Raw genomic sequence first — 25116 nt, 5'->3', positions numbered from 1 at the left:
CCTGGGTTTGATCCCTGGGTTGGGAAGATCCCCGGGAGGAGGGCATGGCAACCCATACCAGTGTTTTTGCCTGGAGAATCCCCATGGACAGAGGAGCCTGGTGAGCTACCGTCCTTGGGGCCACAAAGAGTCGGACACGACTGACTGATGACTAAGCACAGCACAGCACTAACGAGGAACTTCCCTGGTGGTTTAGTGGCTAAGACTCCACGATCTCAATGGAGGGGCACCAACTAATGACACAGCTAAAGATCCCGCATTGCACAGCTAAGACCTGGCACAGCCAGGAGAAAGAAAAAGCAGTAACGAGAAAGTGCTGTTTGGACCAGGAACCAGGAGGCCATTCATGTAGAAGTAATTATACAGGCAACAGCGCAGCCTCAAAACTCAGTCTGGCTGCTCCTCAGGCGAACACGAATCTGGCCCGCTTGCTGGCAGCGCTCTGCGGATGTTTTATATGGCTGAGCACCAGATTTAGACAGAAAAAGCAGTGTAAACTTCTTGCAAATTAACACCACTTAGTGGATGGTACACATTTTTTTCCCCTTTTTTCCATGGTTAGATGTTTAATGCTGGAGAGAAATAAAGGATACAAGCAGAGATGGGCACTGTTTTAACTCTTCATAGGACAGTTCAAATCTGCCATTTTGATATCATGACACTAAGGAAGAAAAAAATGATCTCTTTCTCTTTGGCCAACATTGCTCTTCCTAGAACTGCGTCCGTTTTTCACACGGCAGCAACGGTACCTTTGTGACGTCAGCAACTGAGAAAGGGCTCTGTCCCAGCAGAGTCAGGGACTTGGCCCCTGCCCCGTGGAGGCTCCGCGCTCCCTGCAGCCCCAAGACCTCACGCTTTGTGTGTGTGTCCAGTCAGTGGAAAGAAAAGTCACCTCCAGAAAAGAAAGAGAACCACACAAAGGAACCGCAGAGCCAAACTTTTAGATATGGAGATCCCTTAAAATCTTTGAAAAAAGAAAGCTGAGGCCTTTGGAAGGAAATATACATCAGGGTTCTTTGAAAAATACCCCCAGCTTATCTCCCTCTTTCATTTTGACTGAGAGCCGATCGAGCATTGACACAGCAGTGAATCTGTGTAGGTACAGCCAAACCGCAAAGCTTGGAAAACAGATTCAAATTCACCCTTCTACTCAATAAGCCGGGAGTCATCGCCAGCATGAGACAAAGCGGTCCCCACTCAGGGCCAGATGGAGCTGCCTCATGGTTATAAAACAATTCCGAGATCAGCTGCTAGAGCTGCTGGCGGTCTAAACAAAGAGGCAGGAAAGCAAAAGCATCCCAGGATAAAGGTGTCCCTGCCTGGGCTTTGTGGTTTTGCAGAAGGGAGGAGGCTGTGAGGCCCTTTAAATAGTACACGTGCACATGGTTCAGAGGGTGAGCACTCTGCCTGTGATGTTCTGGGAAGGTCCCCTGGAGGAGGGCATGGCAACCCAGTCCAATATTCTCGCCTGGAGAATTCCACAGACAGGGGAGCCTGGAGGACTACAGTCCATGGGGTTGCAAAGTGTCAGACAGGACTGAGCAAATAACACTTTCACTTCACTTTTCATATATTTATTTTTCTGGTGAGAGTGTCTAGAGCTTTTAGAAATTTCTGGAAGAGATCCCTGACCTCCCTGCTTCCCATAATACAGCAAATAATCTCCAGAGCCAGAAGAAGCCCTCAGCATCAGTGACCAAGTTCCTTGTAACTACACAATAAAACAGGGTGTTTTACCTTCACAGAAAGAAGCTATAATATTACAACTGGTGGGTCACTCGTGCTTAAGCAGTGATGCAGCAATAAATCTCAATCGTGATTTTAAATTGTAAAACCATCCTCCTGGTTCCATAAATACATCCTATGCAGTGACTATAAAAGAGGCTTCTCATAAAAAGCACCAAAGGACAGCTACTGCCTCATTAATTTGGTCCAGAATCAAGCGAATTACCCTCAGTAAATACTAATTCCTCAAGGATTAACTAGAGAATTTTGTTTGTTGTCCTGAAATTTATGAGTTTTGTGGGGTGGGATTTGAAGCCTAGGTTGCTTTAGGAAAAAAAACACCCAAATCCATAAATCTGAGGGAATGCCTTGACTTCAGCCAGTCCTGAGGTCAATGTTAACACTTCAGGGCTTAATGCTGGGATTTGAGACCTAACCCCGTCCTGAGGAGCCTGAAGGCAAAAGGGCACGAGACACGTGTAAACCAAGAGAGAGAGTCCGCAGAGAGAGAGAGTACAGCCCACAAACCCGACGTGCGGACTGAACGGAAACCCACCCAGCAAAGAGGCTTCTCAGGAGAAAACAGGAGCGGACTTTGCCACTGCGCATCCCTGCTCACCGGAAGGCGGGTGACTCGCGCGCAGACCCTGGACCGAGCCAGGCCTTTGTGCCGGAGGGACAGTCACTTACCTGAGGCAGGCGGCTGGTCACCGGGGCCCCCCCTCGTGGGGCCGGGAAGCTCGGCGGCCCGTCCGGGGGCTGGCCCCCCGCCTCGGCCCGGTCTGCTGCGGGCGGGAGGCCCATGCCGTAGGCGCACTGGGGTAAGGGTCCACTCGGGGGGGTCTCCAGTCCGGGCGCCGGGTCCCCCGAAGTCAGGTCCCCACAGCCTGCACAGCCGTTTGCAGAGCGGGCTCCGGCTGCCCAGTGCGGGCACCGGCCGCCGCCCGCCTCTCCGTGCAAGGACTTCTTGGGGGACGCGGGCCTCCACGCAGTCCTGCAGGGGGGCATGGGGAGGCGGGGGCTCTCGGAGCCCTCCAGGCTGTCCGTCCCCGTGAAGCACTGGCTGAAGCTGTCGTTCTCGCCCACCTCCAGGGGCTCGGGGAAGGGCGACCGGCCTCCAGGCGGGGTGAGGACCACCACGGAGTCTGCGGTCCGGGGGGACCTGTCCGTGTATTCGTCCTCCGTGGGCACTGGCCTGCAGGGATCCCCGTCGATCTCGCTGACCAAGGAGAGCATCTCGGCGTCTCCCCGGAGGGGACAGGCCGCTGCGCACGCGCCCCCCACCTCCGGATGGCACGTGTCTTCAGAAAACACCTTCTGTTCCAGCGTCAGCAGGAAGACACCCTCACAGACTTCGCGGGCGCTGGCGGCCTCCACGTGAGTGCAGCTGAAACTGTTGCCTGCGGACTCCTGCTGATTTAAATTCAGAAGGCAGAGCGTTAATACCAGCGTTAGAACGTGGTTCTGCTAAACGCGGCTGAAAACGGTGTTTATGGTAATCATTTCCACCATAACAAGTATAGATGGAATGCTCACTGCTGCGCTGTATTTGGGGTATTGAGGATTAGGGGGTGGGGGGAACCCTCAAATAGAGCCCAACCAGAAACAGATGAATCTGCATTTCCAAGGGGGCAGCGTGTTTACATCCAAGCAAGGGAGGGAGCTAACCCAAGTAATTTCAGAACACTGGATCTCACCTATGCTCTCAATCTCAATTTAAAAAAAAAACTCATAAAATATTGAATTCTAGTTAGTAGCTTTGCTTTTTGCTGTGGTATGGCTTAGTAATTCTGAAACTACTGCCTGTGTATTCTGGAATTGAGTAAATGAGTAAATATATTGAGAATAACAGGGTTTCCTGCTACGGGAGAAGGGAAGATTCGAGCACAGATAAGGAAAGACTGCAATGACGCCTGTAGTGCTGGGACCAGAATTACAGAAATCAGTGTGAACTCCGGGTGGTGGCTCAGGCAGTGAAGAACCACCAGCAGCGCAGGAGCCCCGAGTTTGGGAAGATCCCCTGGAGAAGGGAATGGCAACCCACTCCAGTACTCTTGCCTGGAGAATTCCATGGACAGAGAAACCTGGCTGGTTACAGTCCGTGGCGTGGAAAAGAGTCAAACATGACTAAGCGACTAACACAACAAAATACCTAAGAAACTGGATCTAAAAAGGATATCCTGGGATAATTACTGAAATCTTAAGATCAAATGTACACTCTATAATGTACCACTACTAAGTTTTTTGATTGCGATAAATGTACTATGATTACATAAGAGAATGTCCTTGTTCCGATGAAACTCTCATGGGAGTATTTAAGGATGGAGGAGCATGGTGTCTGCCCCTCTGAGAAGATTCCAGAGGAAGAAATATACATATGCATAGACACACGCTGCTGTGCTCAGTCGCTCAGTCGTCTCTGACTCTCTGCGACCCCGTGGACTGTGGCCCGCCAGGCTCCTCTGTCCATGGGATTCTCCAGGCAAGAATACTGCAGTGGGTTGCCATGCCCTCCTCCAGGGGATCTTCCTGACCCAGGGATCCAACCCGCATCTCCTAAGCCTCCTGCACTGGCAGGCAGGGTCTTTACCACCAGCATCGCCTGGGAAGCCCAGACACACATATGGAGAGCAAATAATAAAGCTTTGTGAAAACATAAACAGCTGCTGGATCTGAGTAGAGGGCACGTGGAAGTTTTTTATACTACTCTCACTGCTCCCCGACAATGTTGAAGTCATATCCAAATTAAAAGCCACCAAAATAACTACAAAGGGAAGGAATGCGACCGCTCTTCTCTCCTAGGGGTCTGTCCTGGGCAGTCGAGGTTGGTACTGAAATAATAATGTAAATAACACAAGGGCACAGAGATGACCTAAACAGAATGAAAGGCAAAGAAAACAGCATTTAGCATTGGGATCAGTCCTGGGAAGTGAGGTCCCACCCCCTTACTCATTCACAATTTGGCTCAATATTTGATTAATAATAGCGATAGCAACCTACGCACTCCATGGGTAGGCTCTTAATTCCCCAACCAGGGATCGAACCCAAGCTTCCTGCAGTGGAAGCCCAGAGTCCCAACCACCAGCCCCCAGGGAGTTTCCCCAAATTGTTAGCAGTGCTTAAAGGAGGCACTTTAGATTTCTAAATTTACCTTATTTCCATTCAGGCGGCCGCAAGCCTCATTGACCCAGTGCCACAAATTAGCTAGGAAAAAACAAAGTAAAGATAAGGGCTTCATATTATTATTTCCTATTTCTAATTCAGTATTATTGACTTCTATGTCAGTTCAATACTATCTTTAAACACAATCATCTGCAAATCTGTGAGTAAAAGATCCTGAGAGTGAAAACACTGAATCAATTTAAAGACTATGAAGGCATCTTCCTCCTCTTATCAAAAAGGAACTTTTTGATCCATGTAAAGCCGAACATTGGGTTGGCCAAAAAGTTCGTTCAGTTTTCAGTTCAGTTCAGTCGTTTCCAACTGAAGGTGTCCAACTCTTTGCAACCCCATAGATTGCAGCACGCCAGGCCTCCCTGCCCATCACCAACTCCCACAGTTTACTCAAACTCATGTCCATTGAGTCGGTGATGCCATCCCACCATCCCATCCTCTGTCGTCCCCTTCTCCCCCCACCTTCAATCTTTCCCATGGTCGGGGTCTTTTCCAATGAGTCAGCTCTTCGAATCAGGTGGCCAAAGTATTGGAGTTTCAGCTTCAACATCAGTCCTTCCAATGAACACCCACGACTGATCTCCCTGAGGATGGACTGGTTGAATCTCCTTGCAGTCCAAGGGACTCTAAAGAGTCTTCTCCAACACCACAGTTCAAAACCATCAGTTCTTGGGCGCTCAGCTTTCTTTATAGTCCAACTCTCACATCCATACATGACCACAGGAAAACCATAGCCTTGACTAGACGGACCTTTGTTGGCAAAGTAATGTCTCTGCTTCTGAATATGCTATCTAGGTTGGTCATAACTTTCCTTCCAAGGAGTAAGTGTCTTTTAATTTCATGACTGCAGTCACCGTCTGCAGTGATTACTGTTAACTCCTATGATAATCTCTCTCTTGGAGGATTGCAAAAGCCCTCCTTACTGGTGGGTCTGCATCCACGCCTACTGTACCCCTAAATTTGTTTTAATTAGTCAAATACCCAAGTACTAACCCACAGGACTGGTTCCTTCCCTCTGCTCAGGATGGGAGCACGCTCCTTCGCACCTGCAAGGCTGCGCCACCAGGACACGCCTCCCTTTCCAGGTTCATTTCACCCAGGTTCTCATTCTCTGCTCCGACTGCACTAACTTTCCAATCCCCCCAGCTCGCACTGCTCCCTCCAAAGATGCAATTCTCGTTTCCCCTTGGGCTAGTGCAATCCAACCTGTCTTTCAGATCTTAGCTCCCCTGGGAGGCCCTGGCTGACCACAAAGCTGGACAAACAACTCTGTCACCTGAGGCTCTGTACCTCCCTTTCCACACTCAGCCTCACTCTGGGCAAAACGCCTGCCTTGCCCACCGAGGAGCCTCGTCCATAAGGACCAGGCTCTGTTTCGTTGCTTGGTATTACACCCCAGGGCCTGTCCAGCCCCTGGTGACCAACAAACGCGTAGTAAATGAGAGATGAAGAGGAAGCAGACCGTCACACATCCTGACTCACTGACTGGCAGGCCCACTGCCCTTGGCACTCATAAGATAATGGCCAGAAGAGATGACGACAGAGACAAAACTAAAGAATAAAACACCAGAAGTCTGTTCATCTCATGACAACATGACTGGATGAGCCGGCAATCCATCAGCACCTCTGAACATGCATTGTTCACATCTCCACCTCCATTGCTGGGGAGGTGAAGCTGCATTGAATAACAATATTCAACAGCGAAGAGACTTTTAAAAAAGGGAAGTCCAACTTTTCCCCTTCACTCTCTGCTTAACGCTTGGCATCTTCAATCACCATCTTCCCTCTTCTGTTAGTCTTTTGATCGCCCAGGGTTACATTAGGTATTGGAATGGTAATGGAAATAGGAAGATATGCAGGGTTTTGTGAAGTCCATGGATGTGACTGTGGGAGAACTGATGGAACCACAGCAAAGGCGGATGCGATAAATAAGCAAGCAGCTGAAAACGGGGAAGGACGGTGAGACGGCAGGTGCTTCAAAAGACGACATGTTACATGAACGCATATGGCGGAGCCCCTTTGCTGCCCACCGGTAATTATCACAGCACTGTCAATCGGCTGTCCTCCAGCATAAAACAAAAAGTTAAACAAATCAGGGGCACTGGGTTTAGGGAACCTAGTGATGTCTTGAACTCTTTCTTAAAAATTATACTGTTTTAGCTTTGGAGTATAAAAGTCAAACAGGATGTGATGTTAAAAGATACTATCAAACAATTTGTTGGTGGAAAACTATTCCCAATAAACAAGATGACATTTGATCATTCATCTAAGAATGAGCAACTGCATCTTACTGAATATAAGACAACTTATTTTCAGAATTTTAAATTCACCTATCAAGGTAACCCCCGAGTCAAAACTTTCCATCTGCCATTTACCTGAACATATTGTTTTTGTTTTAATGAATTATGTAATTTAAAATGTATTCTAGGTTACATGCAACCCCTGTATATCTGATATGCATAATCTTTACAATATTTATCAGTTTCCTGCACCTAGGATAAATAAATATATTTCTTATTCATAAACAAGAACAATGGATTTTTGTTTGTTTTGCTAGAGAACAATGAATTAGATATAAAGCATGTTTCACTTTAGTGTAAACAGATCAAAAGAGGCAGTCAGAGGGCAATATATGTATCTTCAAAGCACACACCTAGAAATGCATCAGTTTAAGACTCATGTTCAAAACCCACCACGACACGGTACCTGTTAGTGCTTTCCCTTTTTTCCTGTAGTAAACACCGAAGATGACGGCAGCTACTAACGCCACAGACATGAAGAGCAGCAGAATAATTAAACTGGGCAAGTAAACCTGCGGTTCTGTGTTGGAAGAAAATGAGAAAAACAGCATTAACTATTGTTCATTTTTACTCTTTCTCAAAAGCATAAGCCTTTCAATTAAATCCTGGAATCAAGGCTGTTGGAATGGAATAAAAGAAGCAGGAAGGGACCCAACGCGCACTGTAGGTTTGTCGAGGAGAGCTCCCATTTGAAAGGGTGAAATCAGCAATGCAGCCCAAGCCTGCTGACTGCCTTTGCTCAGAGAGAGGCCAGCCCAGGACCAGCTTTAAATGCTCGCACTTTAGAACAACCCTAATCGGCTTCACCGCACCATCCGGCTCCATCTTTGCTTGCCTACAGAACACTTCACTCTCCCCAGGTGGATGGGCTCCGGAGGCAAAAAGAAGCCCCTTATCATAGCTCCTTCCAAATAACAACATGGTACCGGGGTTTTGCTGGTCATGAGAATGGAACCACAGCCACCCTGCAAAGCGTTTCGGGTCCTTCGTCTACAACACAGTTGGACTCAACCGTTTTGTTCATCCCGCCTGATGACTTGTAACTCTTGTTTTACACGGCCTGGTTCTGGGAGTCTGGCCTTCCTTTTCCTTCTGTCTTTTTTAAGACAGGTTTTAACTCTCTTGGTTATCTTTAACGTTCTCTTCAGAATGGTCTTTTTAAAATGCTGCTCTATGTACTTTCTTACCGGAGCCTTTGACGCCCTCCTGTTTGCAAACTGTCCAAGCTGCAGCCTTCTTTTCTGAGCCGTGTCCACCGACAGAGCTCTGTGGCCACGGTGCTCCTGCCTGCTTAGGAAGCTCCTCCTGTGCCGAGACACCTGGACCCACCTCCACAGCATCTCACTCACCCGGGCAAGCAGCTTCCACACTAACTGCCCGCTTTCTGTCAGTCACTGAAACTGTCGTTGAGGTTTATTGGATCCTCCAGATGTTCCAGAAATAATGGTAATTGTATTCTAGCCAAGTTGCTGACTCTGGTTGGTGACCAAAATCTCCCATAGATATCCTGCTGTGATAACCACTACCTTACCATATTTGGGCATTTTAATTTATATTTGCACCTCAGTTTTCTTTCTTTTTTGGGGAGTATATATGAATAAAATATTGGTTATCCATTCCACAGTAGAAAATCATCAACTAAACAACCTATCTGGAATTACAACACTGATAAAATGAAATACTGAGCTGACCACAGATAGCGAAGTTGCTCAGTCGTGTCTGACTCTTTGCAACTCCATGGACTGTAGCCCGCCAGGCTCCTCTGTCCATGGGAATTTCCAGGCAAGGATACTGGAATGGGTTGCTATGCCCTCCTCCAGGGACCACGGATAGGATGAGATGAAAAGGGGGAGATGGTTGCCTCTGGATACAGCATGTAATTGAGAGAAATCTACAAGAGCTGATTAGACTGGGGCACACCTACCCAACCAACCTTTTCTATTAAACATACCATTTGATGGATTTGCAGATGGGAGAGGACTACAAACCACATCTAATTTATCGGTTCCGTGACGCACTTCTGTCCCTCCAAGAATGGTACAGCTGTGAAGGGAAAGGTACGTAAGTCCTTTGGTTTCATATCCTTATTTAAAAAAAAAAAAAAAAAAACCAGCTATAAAAGATTCTATCCCATTAGACTACAAGCTCACTCAGGAGAGGAACCAAGGTCTTCCTGGACATTTGCACCCCCAGTGCCTGTCCACACACACTAAGGTGGACAGAGAGACAAGCGGAAGTGAGTACTGCCACTGCTAACATCTACTCTTAGAGTGCTGTCCGAGAGAGCAGACTGGTGTGCTTAGTAAAGAAGGTTCCGAATCCAATTACCATGGCTAAGTGGTAAACTACAGATGAATACCCTTTGAAGTTGTAAACATAGAAAATCTTTTTGAAAATAAAACCTGGATAGGTGGATCAGACAGTGAATATTTAATGAGAATCAACTTATTTGGAAGTGAAAGAATCATGACATCGATTATGAGTATTCAGCAATAGGCATGCAGTGAAAGGATCCAGGAATTTCACTACGACTTTGCTCATATAAGTGTGAGACAGTATACAGGCGAGATGATACATTATAGATTTATTTATCACTGGAAAAAACTGGAAATCACTTAAATGACTATCAATAGGGAGCTTGTGTGGAGGAGGCAATGGGAACCCACTCCAGTGTTCTTGCCTGGAAAATCCTATGGACGGAGGAGCCTTGTAGGCTGCAGTCCATGGGGTTGCTAAGAGTCGGACACGACTGAGCGACTTCACTTTCACTTTTCACTTTCATGCATTGGAGAAGGAAATGGCAGCCCACCCCAGTGTTCTTGCCTGGAGAATCCCAGGGACGGGGGAGCCTGGTGGGCTGCTGTCTATGGAGTCGCACAGAGTCGGACACGACTGAAGCGACTTAGCGGCAGCAGCAGCAGCAGGGAGCTTGTGAGAGTTGGACCATAAAGAAAGCTGAGGGCTGAAGAATTGATGCTTTCAAACTGTAGTGCTGGAAAAGACTCCAGAGTCCCTTGGACTGCAAGGAGATTATATCAGTCAATTCTAAAGGAAATCAACCCTGAATATTCATTGAAAGGACTGATGCTGAAGCTGAAGCTCCAGTACTTTGGCCACCTGATGCAAAGAACTGACTCACTGGAAAAGACCCTGATGCTGGGAAAGATTGAAGGGAGGAGAAGGGGACGACAGAGGACGAGATGGTCGGATGGCATCATCAACTCAATGGATATAAATTTGAGCAAACTCCAGGAGACAGTGAAGCCTGACGTGCTGCAGTCCATGGGGTTGCAAAGTCTGACATGAAGGAGCAACTGAACAAGGGAACTTATTAAATGGATTCTGGTGCATCTCTATGACGGCACCAGGTGGTTAGAAAAAGCCACACAGATGTAAGTCAATTAGTGTGGAGCGAGTTTTCTTCAGGATATATTATGTGGGAAAAAACCCAAGTGTGTAAACATTTATTTAAGCAGGAGGCTTCTATATGCACATATACAATGCACACACACACACACACACACACACACACACACACACACATCTTTGCACAAATAAACCAGGGATGCTGGGAAGCTGCGAAAACAGAGACTGGTGAGTGATACTAAGCATCGTAAGCAACTAAATAAAGTTAGAGAAGGGGGAAAGCAGCTGCAGCTACAAATCAAGCTTCAGTCAGACTGAATCTGCAGTGATACCCGGCTCCTGCCACCCGTCCGGGGGGACTGGCTGCAGGCGTTTCTCTCCCTCACGCCAGCTAACAGACTGTGTCTGTTGCGAAACTGGCTTCCAGAGGAAGCCTCCCCAAATTGCATCACTCTGTTTTCACAACAGACACAGCGGAGGTGGAGTTCTTCCACATCAAGCAGCTCTCGATTCCCTTGTCGCCACTTACTTGGTCCAGGGTCTGCAGGTCTCTGTGGCGGAAACGGTGTCGGAGAAGTAGCCTGAGGGGCAGGGCTCACACACCGTGTCCTTGTTGAGCTGCACTGTCAGAAAAACCAACGGACAAGAGAACACGGGACAGACGAGGACACTTAGAGATCGGCCAGGAGGGGCCCCCAGGCTCCACCCCCGCCCCAGCCGCCCCTGCGGCTGCTGGCGGAGGCCCCCCGGCTTCAGGGGGCCCGAGACCCCGAAGTACGAGACAGAAGCATGTCCAGGGGCAGGACGCGGAGGCCAGGCCTGACTCCAGCCCGGCTCTCAGTCCACGGCCTCTGCCGTCAGAGCTGCTGTCCCAGGCGCCCATCCTTCGTTTCCCGGCCAGGGAGCTGCTGCCTGTCTCCTTTCAACCAAGTCCATTCTCTCCTGTCTCCCTTGCCAGGCGTCAGTACAGAGAACGGTAGCCCATTAACCACTCTGAAAGGAAATTTCTTGCCCTGACACCTTCTGATCAGTAATCTTACCAGTCTAAGTATCAGAGTATTGACAAAGTTCAAAAACAAAACCCACGCTACACCATGGGTGTCCTTCTCTTAAACCAAGGGCTGGCAGTAATGGCTGTTTTCTATAAAGGGCCATATGATAATTATCGTAAGCTTTTGAGGCTCTCTGGTCTACGCAAATTACTTGCAACATGAAAGCTGTCATAGACAAGTATAAAGACACACGGCTGTGTTCCAATAAAACCCTATTTAGAAAGGCACGAGTTGGGGGTGGACTTTGGACCCCGCCTTAGGCCGCAGCACTCAAGGCAGGAGTTAATCCTGGTTGGTAAGCTGTCGTCGCCTCTCTCATATTCCTCATAAACCATATTATCAAACTAGGAAACGTCTCAGATTTCCTCTGTCTGTTCCTTTTACTGCAACTGGCACACGATGACCCTTTGGTAATTCCAATAAAGAAGGACGTTGGCTACCATGTGCTGTCATAATAAACAATTGTCTTGTGCCAAAACCACAAATTACTCTTGAAATTAGTAGCACTTCTGCGGTTTATCTTCATGAATAAAATGCAAAAATAAGGAATTACATTTTCTCTGTCCAAAGTCAAGTGGGAAGTACACTCTTGGTTTTTGCAGTTGCTCAGTACACAGCAGGTGTGCGTGCGTGCCAAGTCATTTCAGTCGTCTCTGACTTTGAGACCCCATGGACTGTGGCCCGCCAGGCTCCTCTGTCCGTGGGATTCTCTAGGCAAGAGTAGTGGAGTGGGTTGCCAAGCCCTCCTCCAGGGGATCTTCGCGACCCAGGGATCAAACCTGGATCTCCTGCGTTGCAGGCATATTCTCACCGTGTGAGCCCCCGGGGAAGCCCCAATAAGTAGCGGACTCATTCCTTACTCTAGCAATAAGGTTTGCCTTGAAACGATATCAGCAAAGGTACAGTTAACTACTAGTCACTCAGATGAATTCAAACAGCTTTTAAAATGATAATCACACTCTAGAAGAGTAACCCTTAAAAACAAAATGACTCCTAAGGGGCTGCAAGGCACAAAGGGCTTGAAAGGCGCTGACTTCCATACATGCTCTCATGTCTGCTCTGGCCCGCTGGGGCATCTGCACTTTCTCCTTGTTTTTCTCTTTCACAAGCACACTACTCCCACCTACAAAAGAAGGCACACTTCATACCTACTCCAAATCCTACCATAGAGCCAAACTCTGAGATGCCAAACAAAGCAACAAGTCAAAGGATCGGTGACAGAAAGCTCCTTTGTTCAGAGCACCTCAGGATAGCTCTGTCTCTCCCTGTCCATCTATTAGGGCTTCCCCCCACGGCTCAAACAAAGAAACCGAGGGCAATGCAGGCGATCCCAGTTCGATCCCTGGGTCAGGAAGATTCCCTGGAGAAGCGAATGACTACTCACTCCAGTATTCTTGCCTAGAGAATTCCATGGACAGAGGAGCCTGGCCAGCTACAGTGCACGGGGTCATAGAGAGTTGGACACGACTGAGCGACTGACATCCACGAAGGGCAAGGGCGTAACAACAGAAAAGGGGCAGCTGGCATCAGGCTGACCTGTTCTGAGGTCACATGCGTTGTCCTGCAGGGGTGAGATTTTCGCGTCACCCTCTCTACCCTTCAGCTACTGCGTTCCCAAAGGGGCAAAGCAGAGGAGACACGGACCAGAAATGAAAAGAAAACAAAGCAGAAAGGGACCAGCACCTTCTTTCATGCAGTTTAACCAACTATATGAAAGGCCCTGGGACTTAGAAGAAAGACAGACAGACCCCGGGTCTGTATCTGAGAACCAGGATTCACAAGGGAGTAGGCTGTCATGAGATTTGCTTTAGTAAACAGAAAATCAAGTCCGACTTTTCCCGAGAGAAAGCCTGTCTGGTTTCACTGATAATCTGATAATAAGGGCTGACTTAGTCAGACTCTGTGATGCAGATTTTCCTCAATACGAAATGAAATGAATAATATTTTAATTCTCCCAACCTCAGGCTTTACTTTTATAACTACAGTACAGCAAAATATAGTCATTCATCTTTTGGACCAGCTGCGTAATACTCACTGTAGAACAAATCAGTCCAGAAGAAATGTTTTTAACCTTAAAAGCTTGAGTCACAAGAAATTTTTTTAAATTAAAATTTCATGGCATTCCCTGGCAGTCTAGAGATTGGTTGGAACTCTGGGCCAGGGGTGGAGCAGGTTAAGGATGGGGGTTCGTTCCTGGTGGGGGAACCAAGATCCTGCAAGGTGCCTGGTGCAACCAAAAAGAAAAGAAAATTAAAATTTCACATGGGTTCGTTTTTAAAATGTGAAAGAGTATGAAAAGGTAATTAGTAAAAACCCTCTGAGCCTAAAAATATATTACTATGAAACTCTGTGGGGAAGGTGAAATGGATACAAATCAAAGGAGAGAAAAGAGCCACATAGAGTTTTCAACAGTTAGAGACGATCAGGGCAATTTTTTTTTTTTTTAATTTTTGGCCACACCTTGGGACATGCTGGACCTTAATTCCCCGACCAGGGGTCAAACCCACGTCCCTTGCTCTGGAGCGTGGAGTCTTAACCACCGCACCTCCAGGGAAGGCCTCTGATAGCCACCTTTTTACATGGATGATGATGGGTATCCAACTGCTACGGAGTTCAGAACCCACTGAAAATTTTAGAAAGTGTTACGGACTAATTCCCTGGAAACCAAATCCTTAGCAACTCTTGAAATTTGTAATAAAAATGCTTAGATGTCGATTTAAAATTTTGGCTGGAGGCACATGGCTTTGCAAAATTCTTCTAAGTGGGCACATAAGTTTGGGGACCCCTGCCCCTGCAAAACGTTTGGGGACCCCTGCCTGATCCGGTTTCCCCCTAAATGGGGGTGGGAAGGTTTCGCAGGAGGAGGAGCCTGGGGATGGGCGCCGAGCTCTCACGCGTCCTGCGGGCGCGCACCCCGCGCTCGGCCCCCGGGGACCCTCGTCTCCTCCCGCGCCCCGCGCGGCCGGCGTGGCCGGCGCGCGAGGGAGCGCGCCGAGGCCGCAGGCGCGGGCCCGCCCGCACACGGGGGAGCGCCCGGGGAGGCCCCGCCCGGCCGCGCGTACCGGGGCGCCGGGCGCCGAAGCCGCGCGCGCACTCGGCGTTGCGGGTGCAGCAGCGGCAGTCCTCACTCCAGTGGTAGCCGGCGGTGCAGGCGCAGCGGCGCGGCGCCGTCCGGTTGCCGGGCTCCACGGCCCTCAGGGCCTTGCCTGCGGGAGAGAAAGATACAGCGTCCGCCTCGTGCCATTCGCGCCCGCCGTCCTCGCCCCGGACCCCGGACCCCGGACCCCGGACCCCTCGGACCCCTCGCGCCCGCCCGGGGCGCGCGCGGTGAGTCACGGAGGCCAGGATTCGGGAACCCTCAGGTTCCCCTGCGCACCTGCAGTGCTGGGACCAAAACAGCCCGCTCGTTTTTGGTTTATCTCTGTCAATAATTAGGACACCTGTGCGTTTTGAGAAGTCAATCTTCATGGTAGTAGGAAGATTAAAGCCCGGGTAGTTGCTAAGCACTGACGATTTTGACTCATGCAAAACTGGACTTCACAGCTCCTTGATTTCTAGTAAACTAATGTAAGACGCATTCTTAACACCAGGGCTAATGGGATCTAAACCCATAGGGTTTCTGGAGATGGGGTTCATCTGGGATCCTGGAGGGCCGCCTTGGAAACAGACCTGCCTCCCTGTGTGAGCAGATAAGTGGGAGAAGTACAGAGGCTGGGCCTGGTGACATACGTGGAAACTAATCTCTCCCCCAAATTCAGGATAAGGCGTTTGTCCTCTCTTTTGTTACAACACAGAGCAGAGTGCTCTCTGCTTATCTCAAACCTCCTAGCCCTTTCCAGGGTTTGTGCAACAGAGGTAAATGCTCACATGCTCAGCTCATCCTCGTTATTCGCTGGTTCATACTTGCGATTTCACCTTCTCCTTAAAATCTAATCGTATCCTCCAAATCAACACTCCTGGCGCTTTTGCAGTTATTCTCAGAAGCACACTGCTGCTGCTGCTGCTAAGTCGCTTCAGTCGTGTCCGACTCTGTGCGACCCCATAGACGGCAGCCCACCAGGCTCCCCCGTCCCTGGGATTCTCCAGGCAAGAACACTGGAGTGGGTTGCCATTTCCTTCTCCAATGCATGAAAGTGAAAAGTGAAAGTGAAGTCGCTCAGTCGTGTCCGACTCTTTGCGACCCCATGGACTGCAGCCTACCAGGTTCCTCCGTCCATGGGATTTTCTAGGCAAGAGTACTGGAGTGGGGTGCCATTGCCTTCTCCATCAGAAGCACGCAGAACAGTGAAAACTTTGAGGCACCAGCCGACAGGTGCGTTCCCAGCAGAGGGCAGAGGAGGTGGTGCTGCCTTCCAGTTTCAGCTCTCACTGGAAATCAGAGTCCTTCCTGGGGTCTGTCTAGTGCCTTATTTTTGTGTTTTTTGTTGGTGAGCTCCTTCAGTAAAGTGGCCCCCTAGCCTAGGGCTGAACTGTTGCCGAGCGTTCTGGAGAAGGCAGTGATATGTCTTCCAGAGAAAATCCATATGTTAGAGAAAATTTGTTCAGTGTTGTTTATTGGGACATTGTTATGAATCAAAATATTTCTTAAATAAGGTTACACAAAAACCAGGCACAAATCTCGGTCATATTTACGCACCCAGGGGCAGTATTTCCTAACTCAGTGTTTGTGCTGACTTTATAGAACTTAACTAACTATCATGAATAAGGACTTCCCCAGTGGCTCAGGTGGTAAAAGAATCTGTCTTCAGAGGGGAGACCTGGGTTCAATCCCTGGGTTGGAAGATCCCTTAGAGAAGGGAATAGCAACCCACTCCGGTATTCTCGCCTGCAGAATTCCATGGACAGAGGAACTGGTGGGCTACAGTCCAAGGGGTTGCTGAGAGCTGGAACTGGATGAGCGACTTAGCACGCATGCATGCAGGCACCATGAACAACAGGAATCAACTGCACACACACACACACAAAACAGCACAATAACACTATTTAAAACAGACCTCCTACCACTATACAGCCTCACCTAATCTGGATTGTCCAAACAGCCCTTGTACTGTATATTCCTTAATACTTATCAGTGTTAGTTATGGATTGATGTTTGTGTCCCCTGAAAATTCTTATGTTGAAATCCTAATCCCCTTCAGTGTGATGGCGTTAGGAGGTGGGGGCTTTGGGAGGTGATTAGGTCATGAGGGTGGAGCCCCTCTGAATGGAATTAGTGCCCTTATAATAAGAGACAGCAGAAAACATGGTTTCACTCTCCCTCTGCTCTCTGCCACATGAGGACACAAGAAAGTGGCTGTCCTGGAGCCAAGGAGAGGGCCCTCATCAGGAGCCTGAGCATGCTGGCACCCTGATCTCAGACTTCCAGCCTTCAGAGCTGCGAGGAATATGTATCTGCTGTTTAAGCCACCAAGTCTGTGGTATTCTGCCATAGCAGCCTGGACTGCCAAGGACAGAGCTGCAAGAGGAAACAAACCAACCAGAAACATTTCCCAGTTCACTGTCTCCAGCTGTAACCGCAGGGAAGCAGTGTCTCCTACCCCACTTCTTTCCAGACCAGAGCTGGGGGCCGGGAGGTCCCTCTCCCTTCTGGGTCCACTCTCCGAGGCCCAGGTCAGCTGTGAAGCACCAAGACCGACTTGCATAAACAGGGACAAACTGTCTGGAACGCACATGGACAAGAGTCATTTTCCTTGGAAAACTTGAATTCCGGTCTCCCACTCAGAATTTGTGGTTGTCATTTGTTGTTAAGGAGTGTCCGAATCTTTTGCGACCCCACGGACTATAGCCCGCCAGGCTCCCCCATCCGTGGGATTTCCTAGGCAAGAATACTGGAGTGGGTCGCCACTTCCTTCTCCAGGGATCTTTCTTACTCAGGGATCGGACCCCCGACTCCTGCTTGGAAGGCAGATTCTTTACTGCTGAGCCATCAGGGAAGCCCCCCTCCACCACTCAAAAGTAAGTGCATATAACCCTCTGTGGTGATGGATGATTTTGACATATTTTTAAATATCTTAATGCACCAGGTTTGGGGCTTTAATCAGTTTTGGCAGTAGACAGAGTGAATCTTTCTTTCCAAGAGACAGTGATGAGTCAAACTCATTACTAAGCAATGGGAAAGAAAAAAAGACTTGATCAGATGCTTCTGCTCAGTGGAGTTTCCATGTTATCTTCTCCAGACAAAATCTGCCAGCTTTCTCTAATTTTAGAAATGTTACAGTGCTTTAAAAAAAACTTATTTCCTAGTATTTTTGTTCTGTCTATTGAAAAAAAAAAACAAGGATCAATCCTTGTAGCAATGAGCCTTCTGAGCACCCAGACTGAAGTCACTAAATCAGTTGTTCTAATGAAGCAATGAGAAATCCTTGGAAAAATGGCTGATTCCAGCTTTAGGGAAGGAAATGTCCAAGATAAGCCTGGGAGAAAGAGCTCTTAAAGATACCCAAGGCTGTATCAAAAGAGGGTCACTTGGGAGAGGAGAGATAATCTAAGCCCCAGTAAAACTAGTAACTGCAGTAGATTAAAACACCTCCAATATGTAAATGCATGAGTTCATAATATTCTTTTTTTGTAAAAAATAAGCTCTGGCTAGTTTTATTAAAGAAAAATTGTGCGTGATCTGCTTTTCACCAGTCTGTCCTGGTATGCTTCTAATGATATCAGAGTCACCTGGCTCAGGAAGCCAGAGTATCTGGCTCTGCAGTATTCTCCACACACTGTGCCCAATTCAAGGTTATTTTTGCCACCATAGTGATAGACACTAGTGGTAAAGAATCTGTCTGCCAGTGCTGGAGACATAAGAGATGCAGGTCTGATCCCTGGGTCAGGAAGATCCCCTGGAGTAGGAAATGGCAACCCGATCCAAAATATTGCCTGGAAGATTCCAAGGACAGAGGAGCCTGGTCGGTGACAGTCCGTGGAGTTGCAAAGAGCTGGATACAACTGAGCGACTGAGTGCCAGTGACAGACACTAGTTTTGGCCATTGTAGCATAATACTCGATTTCAGATTCCCTCAAGGCTGGGCAGAGTTTAGCGAGGACGACCAGTTTCACTTTGCCTTGTCTGATCATTTTCAGAGTCTGCTTGTACCCCAGCACACACTTTCCACTTTTCAAAACGAAGCCTAGAGTTGATCAACTGGAGCGACCGGAGCCTAGACTTGATCAACTCTAGCGACTTTTTCATCTTCTTTGCAGCCTTAGGTGTGGGATGCCTCCAACTGAGTGCAGCTGCCAAGATGACAGGGAGCGAGAGAGGAAGCTAGCTCGTTATATTCATACAGATCCTCTGGAGACAACTTGGTGATGGGGTCGTTGTTTTGAAAAGTGGAAAAATAAAGTTAAAGCATTCAATCTGCCTTTCCTGTACAGACTGCACTTCAGGGTAACGACCAGTTGATGAGAGAAGTTTCTGGTTAGAAAGCATTCCAGCCAATAAATGAAGAAAGGATGATGGAGTTGGAACATCACCTTTCTGCAGCCCCTAAATGAAAATGGATCTAGGTCATGACGGTCAACAGCTGCTCATATCACCCAGAAAAGAGAGAAGCAGCTACACTGTGACCCCTGACATCACCTTTTGAAGGAGTTTTGCCAAAAACAAAGCAGAAAAACCCAAACCAGATTCTGATCAGCCTTCTAAATCTAATAACCCCTTTACAGGAAATACAGGGGACAGAAGACATCGTTTAATGAGACCGAGATAATGCAGCTAGCAAAGCCCTGACAGTGGAAACCCCACAGGACTAACGGCGTGGCTTCCTTAACAGATGACCTGAATGAAAGATGGAAAAAAAGAGGAGGAAAGGAACTTCTGGGTTGGGACTCAGGAGACATATTTTGATCCTATTCTTATAAATAAGCTTTAATTTTTAAAAGCTCTGAGGCAAAAGCCCTATAGCAGTAATGGTAAGTAGATCAGACTATGGAGGTAGGAAGACGTGGATGGTTTAGGAAAAAGACCTGGGAGTTAGAAGATCTGGTTTTGAGTCCTGCTTCTCATTTGTAACCTTGGAGAAATCACTCACTCCCTCTTAGTTTCTTCGTTTTTACAATGGGATAATTGTAAGTTTCTTCATTTTTACAATGGGGTAAGCGTAGCTTTCTCACAGGGTTGTTTTGTGAGAATTAAGTAACAACATATGTGGAAGTGCCGTGGAGACCTTCTGTCAAGTGTAAGATACCTTCCAGGACTGAACACACAAATATCATATATTATCACTTATATGTGGCATCTAAAACAATGATACAAATGAACTTATTTAGAAAACAGAATGAGACCCACAGACATAGGAAACAAACCTAGTTAGCAAAGAGGAAATGTAGGAGGGGAGATAAATCAGGAGTCTGGGATTAACATATACACACTGCTGTATGTAAAACAGAGAGCCAGCAAGGATCAACTCTCAGCACAGGACACTGCACTCAACGCTTTGTAATAACCTATAAGGGAAAAGAATCTGAAAAAGAACACACACACACCCCTGAAACAAACGCAACACTAAAGCAACTGTACTTCAATAAAAACTGGGGAAGGAAATGGCAACCCCACTCCAGTACTCTTGCCTGGAGAATCCCAGGGACCGAGGAGCCTGGTGGGCTACAGGCCACAGGGTCGCAAAGAGTCAGACACGACTGAGCGACTTCACTTTCACTTTCAGTAAAAACAAAACAAAACAGATATATTCCAGAACAGAAGTTCTATACGAAAAGCCGTAACACAGTGCTCCTGGGCTCTAAGGCACACCCTCGGGGGTCTGTGGGCAGACGTCTTCCTTGCCCCCAAAGTCAGAGCATCACCATATCCAACAATGTCATTCACCCACACTGCCCCGACAGGCTGACTCACCTGGGTCGCAGACTTTGTGCAGCAAGCATTTATCTTCTTCATTCCAGGTGTCCAGGTACTCGTCCAAGCCACAGGGCAGACAGACGCTCTCAGATGTAGTGGTGCATTTGGAAGACATGTATGTTCCTTAAATTAGAAGGGGGAACATGCGCCAATCAAAACTGCTTCCTCCCAATAAATCAATAAAAATGAGTCAATCTGGGAGTTCCCTGGCAGCCCAGTGGTTAGGACTCTGCATTTTCACTGCCGAGTACCCAGGTTCGATACTTGGTCGGGGAACTAAGATCCTGCAAGTCTTAGAGTGTAGCCAAGGAAAAAAACAAAAGCACCAACCTACCAAACCCTTTACATGAACATGGTCCCAGGATGTCCCCCAAAGACAGAGGTCATGTCTCACAGCAGGGGCTCCTCAGGCCTCCTGGCTGGCCCAGATAACCTCACTGGGGTTTGCTATGCCTGTGGTCACCACAGTCTTTTAGACCTTCTAAGTAAAACCCTAGCCCTTTCCACTCCCAACCTCTGCTCACTCAGGAAAAGAACTACAGTTTTCAAACTGGTGCCTGCAGAACTTGAGGGGTTCCCTGGGGACTAAGCAAGAGAAACTTCATCTCCTGCCTCACCTCTCCATCTTCAAACCCCTTTACTGTCGACCCGCAGAGTTCGTTTCTTTTGTCCTACGAACACTGTGGGTTCACGGTTAACTTTGTTTGATCAGAGAGTAATACACACGCTCAGAAACTCACACACACGCATATGCGTGAAATCAATGGATCTTTACTCTGTGCACCCAAAAAATATTTGTAGCTGAAATATCTATAAAGGATTTGTAATAAGGTAAGCTCCTTTTCCTCAAAGCTCCTCTTCCCTCCCCAGAACTGGGAGTGAGTGAGAACCCTCTAGACTTGGGGCCTCACCGAGGCCACAGAAGCAGCTGACCACCTCCTTGTCAAAACCACTTTGGGGAAATGGTGACCGATTTACCTCCTACTCCTCAGTAGCTGTTTTGGGAGAATTTATAACAGGATTTAGGCAATTTTTAGCAGTGATTCAAAGACAGTCATCCCCATCCCCAACCCTACCCCTGGCGAATTTCTATGAAATTAATACTTTTTTTTTTGGCCTTACCTCACTGCTTGCGGGATCTTAATTCCCCATCAGGGTTTGAACCTGGGCTATGGCAGTGAAAGAGCGGAGCCCAAACCACTGAACAACCAGGGAACTACTGCAAGTGATCCTTTTAAATAAGACTTGTATTGCATATTTTGAGAGTTTGAATCATAAACTTCTAAAACAGAGTTTTTAAAAAACCTCTTGCCTTCTCCAGAAATAGTGTTTTAGAAAACTGGTGCTTAATTCCAGTTCCTGAAACTGCTCTTGATTTTTAAGTTATTTCATCTATTGAGAGTAAGATTTTTGTCTTCAGAGTGACAGACATTACTACCTGCCACTGCCATAAGAAGCCTATCCGATTTCATTTGTCATCTGGCAAGATAGAATCAGTTATTTACTAAGGTTAAAACAAAAAAGAGTCCCACCCACTTTGGGAGGGCCACAACAGGAGGTTTAGCCGCACGAACCTGGCTCACATTTCTTACAGCATTGTCCAAGATGCTCGTAATACCTCTCGCTGGTACATGGAGGGGTGATCTGCAAAGTCACCTAGAAAGAAAATGTGCATCAGGCAGAGATTAAACACAAGTTCTTCCCAGAGGAAGCCACCAGAAACCGTCCTGCCGCCGCTCGGCATGATACCGCCCCCTGGCCAAAGATATGACTATCCTATTCTAGCTCATTTCTTTCCCCTAAGAATGTACAAAACCAAGGATACTGGCATCAAGATCCATTTAAGTATTTAAAAATATTTCGGTTACGCTCATGCTAACAGGATGGATTGAAAGGAATTTTAAAATGGTACCCAGAAGGTTGAAAACTGCTTTTGACCAACCACGTACAGAAGTGGCCCCACTTCTGTGTCATCCACCGTGTGGTCAGTCCACTCTGGTCATAAAAACTGGGGAAGTACAGAGTGGGGTCCCTTCATACGTGTACTAGACTCTTTGCAACCTATGGACTGCATTCCACCAGGCTTCCCTGTCCATGGGATTCTCCAGGCAAGAACACTAGAGTGGGTTACCATGCCCTCCTCCAGGGGATCTTCCTGACCCAGGGATCAAACCTGCCTCTCTTTGTCTGCTGACTTTTACAGGCACATTCTTTACCTCTGAGCCATCTGGGAAGCCTGTGTGTTATACCAAGGGAAATGTGATCTGACAAGCTATTTATGATTTTAGAAAGATGCTTAATACTGCTTGCCTTTAAAAAAATTTTAACATGCAGAGAATTTTAAAAAGTGGGACAGCAAGGGGTTATAGGGAGCCTGTGACCTGGAGCCCGGAGCACCGCGGGCCCGCCGGCTCGGGGGATGTCCATGAGCCCCTTCAGCTTTTTGAACTTCGGTCTCCTTTCTGCATGATTCTAACACCAATAATAATTTCCACATTTGCTCATCTAAGCAAAGCAAAACAAAAGCCAAGTACCCTGCATTCACTCAGATTCTTATCAGTTTGCCACAGTAAAGCTCTTTCCCTTATCAGCTGTCTCTGTTAGAGAAAAACAACACACACCCCTGTTGACAAGCAGGCAGTCGAGTTACAGACCCAAGGGAGACACGGAGGCCCGGGGTCAGCAGCGCAGACGGTGCGTGCACACACCGAGGCGCAGGGCCTTGCTGGGCTGGGGTCCGCAGTCACCACCTTGCTCTCAAGGGGCTTTGGCTCTCCACGGTGGGCTGCAAGGGGGGCAGCGGGCCCTCCCTGCGCGCTGTGAGTGAGCACCGGCTCACAGGGCAGACCTCAGCCGGGGCTCCCGGCTGCTCAGCGGTGAAGAACCTCCTCCCAACGCCGGGGACACAGGTTCGATCCCCGGTCTGGGAAGATCCACATGCCGCGGAGCAGCTGAGCCCGTGAACCAGAGCGACTGAGCCTGCGCTTTAGAGCCGGGAACCGCGACTCCCGAAGCCGCACGCGGAGCCTAAGCTCTGCAAGAGAAGCCCGCGAACCGCAAATGGGGCAGCCTCCGCGGGTTGCGAGTAGAGAAAACCCGTGCCGCAACGAAGACCCAGCACAGCCAAAACTAAATTTAAAACCGGAAAAGAGGGACTTCCCTGGTGGGCCGGTGGTGCAAACTCTGCGTCCAAAGCAGGGGGCCCGGGTTCAATCCCCGGTCAGGAAACAGATCTCACACGCCATGAGACATGGCCAAAAAGTAAAAATTAAGAAAACAGTAAGTAGGGCGTGCAGGACGCAGCCAGTAAGGGCCTCCCTGACCTCCCCCAGGCCAGGCAAAGAGCTTCTGGGGGGCTGCGGCCAGGGACAGTTCCTCTGAGGTCAACGAGAGCGTCAAACGTGTTTCCGGAGCCAGGGTGCCGGGAAGGCTGTATCTGAACTTGGTTCCAAGGCCGTCTGACACTCTCTGTGGACCTGGGTAACGGGACCGACGTTCCCCAAGCATCCACCACGAGACAGGCTCGCAGGATCAGGGCAGTGAGCCCCGTGCTGCTGCTGCTAAGTCGCTTCAGTCATGTCCGACTCTGTGCGACCCCATAGACGGCAGCCCACCAAGCTCCCCTGTCCCTGGAATTCTCCAGGCAAGAACACTGGAGTGGGTTGCCATTTCCTTCTCCAATGCGTGAAAGTGAAAAGTGAAAGTGAAGTCGCTCAGTCATGTCCAACTCCTAGCGACCCCATGGACTGCAGCCCACCAGGCTCCTCCGTCCATGGGATTTTCCAGGCAAGAGTCCTGGAGTGGGGTGCCATTGCCTTCTCCAGTGAGCCCCGTGGACACTGGTAAATATGACCTAACAGAAACTGCCCCGCCTCTGCTCTCTGGGGTCTTTTCCTGTTTTTATCCGAGCCCGTGTCTCTGCGTCTGCACAGCAACGTGTGCACGGAGGAGAGATGCAGAGGCGAAGGTGAAGCTGGATGCAGTCAATGCAGATTCTGTTTCACAGAAAGGCTCCGTTTAAGCCTGATGGCATGCGAGCGCTCCTGCCATGGTGATGACAAAGCAAACCAGAGAAATGTGCGTTGGACGGTATTTCAGATGATCAAGGCCGATTGCTTCTAACCGGTAAGAAAACTGCAAGTCTCTGTAAGATAGGCGCAGGCTTTGTCTGGGTCACGTACACAGGTTCTTTTTAGGGGAATTTGCTGAAAGGGCTCCTCCTGAAGCAGCAGCCAGAGCTCTGTCAGGTGCCCCTGTGGGCTGGGAGCTGGGCTCCGAACCCTGGCATCTGGTAAGCATCAGCCACCTGAATATGCGAACAGTTTGTTTACACGTTCAGGCGCAGGGCTCTGATTCATTCCGCCCATCCGCCCTCTAGCCCAGGAGTGTCACCCTGGCAAAAACAGGGAAGCTGTGATTCCAGAGGTGACCAGATGTCCTAACTCTTAAACAGATTTTCACAGATTATTCTTTAATATTCATCTCTGTCTCCTAAGCTAATTGTGACTTTACACCTGGACATGTCTTCTTTTTAAAGTACTGAGAGATAATTCACATACTATGAAATTTCCCCTTTCAAAGGTTATGATTCAGTGGGCTTTTTTTTTTTTTGTATATTCAAAAAGTTATGCAACCAGCACTGATGTCTAAT

At 48.3% G+C, this 25116-nt stretch overlaps 1 protein-coding gene across 3 annotated transcripts in view; it reads right to left on the bottom strand.

Annotated features, from left to right (window-relative positions):
* The window catches only part of TNFRSF11A (TNF receptor superfamily member 11a), a 60467-nt gene that overhangs the window by 11796 nt on the left and 23555 nt on the right, over positions 1-25116 (bottom strand). The window contains exons 2-9 of one of the 3 annotated variants that reach the window (XM_070361734.1): positions 22040-22121; positions 20463-20588; positions 14680-14823; positions 11095-11188; positions 9151-9242; positions 7606-7719; positions 4877-4929; positions 2416-3138 (exon numbers count right to left, since the gene is read on the bottom strand). In XM_070361734.1, the coding sequence (XP_070217835.1) occupies positions 2416-3138; positions 4877-4929; positions 7606-7719; positions 9151-9242; positions 11095-11188; positions 14680-14823; positions 20463-20588; positions 22040-22121 (1428 nt within the window). The remainder of the gene's footprint in view (positions 1-2415; positions 3139-4876; positions 4930-7605; positions 7720-9150; positions 9243-11094; positions 11189-14679; positions 14824-20462; positions 20589-22039; positions 22122-25116) is intronic. The other 2 variants (XM_070361735.1, XM_070361736.1) reach the window with 2 other exon arrangements.

The sequence above is a fragment of the Bos mutus genome, chromosome 24 (assembly GCF_027580195.1).
Source record: "Bos mutus isolate GX-2022 chromosome 24, NWIPB_WYAK_1.1, whole genome shotgun sequence".
In the NCBI taxonomy this organism is placed as follows: Eukaryota; Metazoa; Chordata; class Mammalia; order Artiodactyla; family Bovidae; genus Bos; species Bos mutus.
Note: the sequence above shows the minus strand (reverse complement) of the source record. Positions and strands in the feature narration are given on the sequence as shown.